Source organism: Myotis daubentonii, chromosome 6 (assembly GCF_963259705.1).
Source record: "Myotis daubentonii chromosome 6, mMyoDau2.1, whole genome shotgun sequence".
NCBI lineage: Eukaryota > Metazoa > Chordata > Mammalia > Chiroptera > Vespertilionidae > Myotis > Myotis daubentonii.
In genome coordinates this window covers 21,923,177-21,930,531 of record NC_081845.1, presented here as the reverse complement: position 1 = coordinate 21,930,531, position 7,355 = coordinate 21,923,177, and the positions used below count along the sequence as shown (strand labels likewise).

The 7,355-nt window shown below is 43.2% G+C and overlaps 1 protein-coding gene across 1 annotated transcript; it reads right to left on the bottom strand.

Annotated features, from left to right (window-relative positions):
- Window positions 1–537: 537 nt before the first annotated feature.
- On the bottom strand, window positions 538–1,584 carry LOC132236438 (trace amine-associated receptor 9). The gene has a single exon (XM_059699595.1). The coding sequence runs from the start codon at window positions 1,582–1,584 to the stop codon at window positions 538–540; it is 1,047 nt and encodes a 348-aa protein (XP_059555578.1).
- Between the last annotated feature and the right edge of the window lie 5,771 nt (window positions 1,585–7,355).

Here is a 7,355-nt window from a genome sequence, read left to right as displayed (position 1 = left end):
AGTGTTGCCAGGGGTTCAGAAAACACCAGAGTCTCGGTGTTTTCCAGACAATCCAGTTACTAGGAAGTTCCACATTTCAGGTTTTATAAACTCATTTTAGATTTTAAAAAGTTTCAGACAAAATATACTTTAAAGAAGATTTTTGTCCCCAAAGAATCTAAATTGCAAGTTAGGCAGAGACTTGTTTTTATCCTGTATGTATTTTAGAAAACTGAACATTGGTATTAAGTGTGGGAGAAACTGCAAAGCTTCAATTATTTGATAAAACAAATAGGAAATTGAGAAGGCATTGGAAATTACCATAAAAATAAAAAAAACATAGACAGATACTAAGTGGGAAGTAATCATCACATTTTACTCACCCATCACTAAATTTTTAAAATTTAATGTGAAAATGCCTGAAGATGACAAGGGCTTTGTTAAATGTAATATCCTCCTACCTGGCAAATGATTGCAGTTGCTGCTCTAGAGTCAAGTGTTTAATTTTGCACTTGACCTTAATTCCATGTTAATTTTGAAGTCCCTGGAGTAATCTTGTTAATCTATATCTGCTTCCTCAGAAAATAAGTTAATTGTTGATGAATCACTCCTGAAGACTTTGCCACTTACAATAAGTTTTATTGCCTTCCGAAACCATGGGTAAAAGAAAGCATATATCAAGGGGTTCATAGCTGAATTATAATAAACACACCACACTAAAATCTCATACACATAAGGAGGAGTTATAAAATTCATATAAGCGTCAATCACAGCATCAATGATGTATGGCAGCCAAGAGACAAGAAATGCTGCCATTGCAATACCCAATGTTTTAGCAGCTTTTCTCTCCCTCTTTGCTACTCTTTCCTTGTAACTCTCTGAGGAGGACTGAGCTTGGCTGGCTGTACTTTCAATCTTCCTAGCCTGATGTTTAGCTACCAAAAATATCTTACCATATATAATCACCATGGCCACAGTGGGTATAAAGAATAGAAGAAAACAAAGTAGAACCCAATTTTGATTCAATGGAGCCTGACAGCCTCCTATACAGGTTAGAGCAACTACTAGTTCCTCAATTCCTTCTTCATTGGCCCCAGTGTAAAAAACAGAAAAACTATAGGTGACAGAAAAGGACCAAGAGAGAACAATGCATATTCCTGACACCGAGACAGTGAACTTGGTTGGGTAGGTCAGAGGATCCGTAACAGCGATGTATCTATCAATGGAGATACAGCATACATGAAGTAAAGAAGCAAAACAGAAGGAAGTATCGAAACATGTATGAAATTTACAGTAACTCTCCCCAAAGTACCAACAGCTCTCCACAGACCTCACTGTGCTGAAGGGCATCACCGTCAATCCCACCAGGAAGTCAGCACAGGCCAAGGATGCAATCAGAAAGTTGGTAGGTGTGTGCAGCTGTTTGAAGTGCAGGATAGCGGTAATGACCAGTAAGTTCCCGAACACGGCCAGCACAGCCCCCAAACCAAGGAAGGCATACAGAATGGCTCGAGGTCCTGGCGAGTAAGGTGTCTTAACACAGGAGCCGTTCACATGCTCGTAGCAGAGTTCCACTGCTTCAGCTTGGGAGAAGTTGTTCACCATGCCTTCTCATGGGAGTTATTTCAAAGTTCTCAGATTTTCTGTTTCAGCAATATAAAACAAGGAGATGACAACTTGAAACACTGTGGCAAGGAAAAAATATAGTTAAAATGAAAGTTAGGAACTTTTCTACCTTTTTTTTTCTTTTGCATATTAACTATAACCTCTTAGTCTTTCCAAAAAGCACTTATTCCCAAATTTTTAATATATTTAGAGTGGAAACTTGTTGCAGAATGCCATTAAACTTATAGTCAAATTTAGTACTAAATAATTGGTTGGCAGTATACTGAGTCCAATGTTATATATTATCATATATTTTATAGAATGTACTTTGCTAATCATTAGAAAATCCCTTCATTGTGTTTACCTTTTGAAATCTCACCTATAACCACCTGAGTTGAGAAATAATTAGGGGACCAATAGCTGAGTTTTATTTACTAAGTTATCTCCCCTGAGCCACCACTTCACAATAATTAAACCGTTCTTTGTTGTTTTTTTTCAAGAAGAAGTAATTTGCATCTCCTTCAAATTGTAACCTCAAAAATCCCTATAGTATAGAGTGTGAAGGCTGAAGGAACATTTACTTATAATAGCTTGCTAAACTTACTTGCTGAATATATTTCTTTCATTGCTTATATTCCCAGAGTTTGTGTTTTGTTTTGTTTTTTACTTTTATCGCCATTCATAGTTTAGACAGCTGGAGATGATTTGGAGAACTAATCTCATCAAGTTGATACTAATATAATCAGTGTGTAAGTATTTTCTGGGCTAATAGACAGTTTTAGATGTCTAAAATTAGTAAAATTGATTAAAATAAGCAGCAACTCACCTAGTCACTCACCTTCCCATCCTTAAAATGCAAAACAGTATGGTTTGAAACCTTTCACCGAGGAGTAGGCAACACCTGGGATGATCTGGAGGGGTGTATGTAGATTAGTCATGTCTCTGGAAGGAATGGATTTATGCTAAGTCATCCAAGGTGCAACTAGAGACCAAACAATATTGACTAATTAATTTTTATAATATATTTTATTAATTTCTTTTTTTACAGAGAGGAAGGGAGAGGGATAGAGAGTTAGAAACATCAATGAGAGAGAAACATCAATCAGCTGCCTCCTGCACACCTCCTACTGGGAGGTACATGCCCTTGACCGGAATCGAGCCTGGGACCTCTCAGTCCGCAGGCCGACGCTCTATCCCCTGAGCCAAACCGATCAGGGCAATAATTAATTTTTACTTTATTTAACCATGCATCTAAATTTTAGTCTTTGAACTAGAGACTGGACTATTTTTATTACCATTTATCTCATAGTCTGGCCTCTGTTGAAAGGGCAGTATCCTAGAAGAACGTATGTACATACAGCTGTGTATGTGGACCTTTTATCTATATACCTGTATTCTCTAGGTGATAGATTTCCCCAGTCTGTGAATTTTGAATTCATCCACTTTTACTTCCCAGTTTATATTTATTTTATATTATACTATATTTATATTCCCTCACTGGCCTGACCGCATAAATCTAAGTCTCTTCCATACGAAGTATCTTCCAGTTACTCTTGGGAGGCCTCGGATGGGTGCATCCATGTGCTCACAAGACAGTCTACCCAATAAAATCACCATGTGACACGCCCCACCCCTCCGAATTCTTCTGCCTCAGCTGTCCTAATCAAGTCTACCACATCTTTCAAGCTGGCTGGAGGAATTTCACCACTGCCACCATGGCTGGGACCTTGACTGAGAGTCTGAGTGTCTGTGTAAAAGATGCTGTCTCTTCAGCACTCCCACCTCACTGGTGCCCAAGTGCTGCTGCTGCTGTGCTAAGGGAGAGTGATGCTTCCTCAGGTCTCTGTACTCAGGCCCTAAAAGAGCCGCCTTCAATGCTATAGAGTGTCTGAACGCTACCCCCTACCCGCCCCCACCCCAGAAGCAAAGATACTTGAGGAGGAATGCGCACCCCTGAGACACACATGTTGGTGTTTAATAGCTTTCACCAGTACATGAAACTAGGGCTTCTCAAAGAAATGACTCAATCAAGCAATGGGACAGAGGAGACACAGGAAGAAACTGAAACATATTGAAAAGGAATTTTTGGACTGGAACCTGGATTCTTTATCCATCAGAGTCGAAGAATGAATCCACAGACAGAGGGTAGTATAGCAAAGGTGGAGATTTATTGAAGAACAAGTACAGACTTCCATGTGGGGAGGGGGAAAGGGTCCCACTGACTTCCTGTTTCCATGGTTTATAAAGGCTGCAGTTCATGTACTCTGATATCCCTCTGATTGGTCAATATTTCCTTTCGAATTGGTTACTGGTCTACGGCCATACCACCCTGAACGCGCCCGATCTCGCCTCGTCCGAATTGGTTACTGTAGTGACTCCTGAGGCCCGCCTCCCTCATTGTCCTCCTATTCCCTCTGGGCTATCTTCCTCCTTCTTTATATATAGACCTTTTTGGCTATTTCCAGTTCGTTTGTCTTATGGAAATATTATGTTGCTGCTCCCTTGTCTTATGGAAATATAACTGCACCTGGCTTCCTTGTGTTATGGAAATGTAACTTCTCCCAGTCTGTAGCCCTGTGTTTTTCCATGGGACCCCAATTCTAAAAATTCCCTAAGCCTGCCTATATTCCCCTAAAATTCCTGTTTCAATATTTTTATATCAGAAACTAAGAAATGTAAAAAGAAGTTGGAGCATTTCACAAGGACACTGTTGCAGCATGAATGGGCTCCCACTGGCTAAATATGGGACAACTTAAATACCAACATAATTAATGAAAGTAAAAATTTATAAGCCATTGGGGGAAAATGGGAATCCATGAGCTAAAATAGAGAGACATACAAACATATGTACATACATATGCACATGCAGGAGGGCTTTTCCTTAAAGTAAAATAATTTCTAACAGATACATGTTGAGAGAGTGCTAGAGCTAAAACACCATAATTTTATTTTTTAAGGTTTTTATTGCTTTTTAAAAAGAAAGGGAGAGGGAAGGAGAGAGAGAGAGAGAGACATCAATGCCAGAGAGAAACAACCATCAGCTGCTTCCTGTGTGCCCCCTACTGGGGATCGAGTACGCAACCTGGGCAAGTGCCCCGACTGGGGATCAAACTAGCAACATTTCAGTACATGAGACACACCCGCCAGGGTAAAAACATCATTATTTTAAAGCCATCACAATTAATACTGATTCAGGCAAGAACTATCAATGATAAATCTGGCTGCAGGGGAGCGGAGGACATTGATGAAATGAGGCATTTACATGGTAGGTAAAGGTAGGAAGGGGATTGGAGCATCTTTATTACTGAACTATTTCAAAGGTAATGTCTCCACTGTGCTTCGTGATTCTCTTATTTTTCCATACTCTGCTGCCCCTTAGTGGTCACTCTGAACAATACTGGGCTGACCAAACAAGGAGACACAAAAGCTAAACAGATAAATGCTTAGAAGTGACTGTTTAAAGATGACCCCCCCCCCCCCCCCGCTCGCTCCCACCCCCCACACACACACACAAAGGGGAGGGGAGAGTCTCCCAACAAACACTTTGAAAGCATGCCAGTTAGTTATCTATTCGCTCCCTTCCAAGGCACCTTCAGAAAAACAACTCAAAGAAAGGTTTCTGAACTTTTGCCTTTGTTAGAATCACATGAGGGACTTGTTTATGGTTTCCAGGCCCTACACCCGGAAGTTCTAATCTCTAGGACTGGAGTGAAATCGGAAATATGCTTCTTAAATCAAGCACCTCTTATGATTGTGACATTCCACAGAAGACTTTTTGAGAAATGCTGCTCCAGGGGAAGTAGCACTATTAAAAGGGAAGTTCTCTAAACTTGGAGTCAGAAAAACCCATTCATTCTTTTCACACTTGCTAAGCACCTGCTAGCCAGGCATCCCATGCTAGGTGCAAAGTGCTAGGTGCAAAGAATGTGATGAAATTCGCAGTCCCTAGCCTGAACAGCTTCATATCCTACTTTGGGTAAGCAAGTAGACAAGTCAATGCTCTGAGATAAGAACTCTAGAAAGAGGGAGGGCCATCCCTAGGGAGTGGAGGTGGGGGGTGGGGCAAGAGCTTGGGGAGAGCCAGGTTGATGGCATCTCTTGTAGAAAATTCTCTCATCAAAGAGACTCTGAAGAGAGTAAGGACACATAGGATTCAAGTTTCTGATTTCTGTGACCCTGCACACATCTCCAAACTCTCTGAGCCTCCATTTGTTAATCATATAAGTGAAAGGGCGAGTCGTCTCAGGGCCTGACCACGCTGCTGGTGGCCTCGGGCACTGACTCCCCAGCCCACGGCGGGAGCCCGGCGCAGGCTGCCACCCGCCCGCCGCCCCCGGACCGGACCCACGCGGCAGCAGTGGCGGGGCGCATGCCCTTGCCCGAGGAGATGGAGGAGAAGGCGATCACCGAAGCCCCCGGGAATGAGACGGAGGACGTGGACTTCCTGCCTGGGCTGGAACTGGTCGATCTACTGGACCCCCAGCAACCGGACTGGCCCCTGGAGCCCGGGCTCAGCTCGCCCTGGGGGGGGCTAGGACTGCGCCCTCCATCTTGCCCTGGGTCCTCCATTTTTGGGGCAGCCGCCATGTGCTCAGGAGAGTGCCTTCTTCCCGGAAGCCCAGGCCCCTGCTGGCCACGCCCAGGATTTCTTAAAACTAACCAATGACAATCAAGGGACGTGCGCGCCATAGAGATGACCCGACTCGCGCCTGGCCAATCGGCGGGGCCCACAGTCCCCTCTCCTGCCCTCACTCCACCCCCTATAAAACCCCCTGTCCCATCAGGCCTCTCTCTCTCGGCCATTGGAGCTTACTGTTGCATCGGTGAGTGTGGCAGGGGAGCCAAACCTAGGTTTGAAAATAAATGACTCTTTGCTTTTGCATCGGACTGACTGGCTCCCTGGAGGTCTTGGGAACTTTGAAATCTGGGCACAACAATAAGAAAAAGAAAGGCTGTGTATTTGAGGATTTATAATTGTTTGGCTGTTTCTGGGGCTTTTCGCCTTCACTTAACATTGTGCATACAGTTGGCAGGGGTTACAGTGTTACAGGAGTAACAGGTAAAATAACTGACCCCAAGATGCCATTCACTGACTCCAAATAACTCCCACCCAATGTTCCGTGGTCCTGTGGGGGAGGAACAAACGTTCCTCCACCCTCAAGGTTCTTCTGGCTGGTCTCGTAATCAAATAGACATGAGGCAGATTAGCATGAGAAAACAAACAAATTTAATACATACATATGTATGGGAACCCCACACACACATGAGCTAGTCAGAGACCCCACATGCCCTAGAGGTTCAGAGATAGGAAGATTGAGGTACAGTATATATGACATCATGAGCCAGGGATGAGGCTATGCACCTTGGGGGCTTCACTGCAGAATGATAAGAAGAGCAGGTGTTTAGTGAATAAAAGCTTGCCCTTGTCATACAGGTGGGACAAAAAAGTTATCGCTGATAATCTCTTATTATGGGCAAAGCCCCTAAGTCAACTTCTTTTAAGTAGTTAAAGGGAGGGGCAGACGTTTCTCTTGAGCCTGAAACTAGAATTGCCTTTAGCTCAAAACAATCCACCTACCACAGAAGCACATCTTGGGGTGGCTCGTTTTGAACTCCTGCCGTCTTACATACAAGGTGGGGCAAAAGGAGGTTTACAGTTGTGAATACAAAAAAGCAGAGTTTATTCTTGTATTATTTATTAACTAGTGGCCTGGTGCACGAAATTCATGCATGGTGGGGGGGTGGGGTTGTCCCTCAGCCAGGCCTGAACC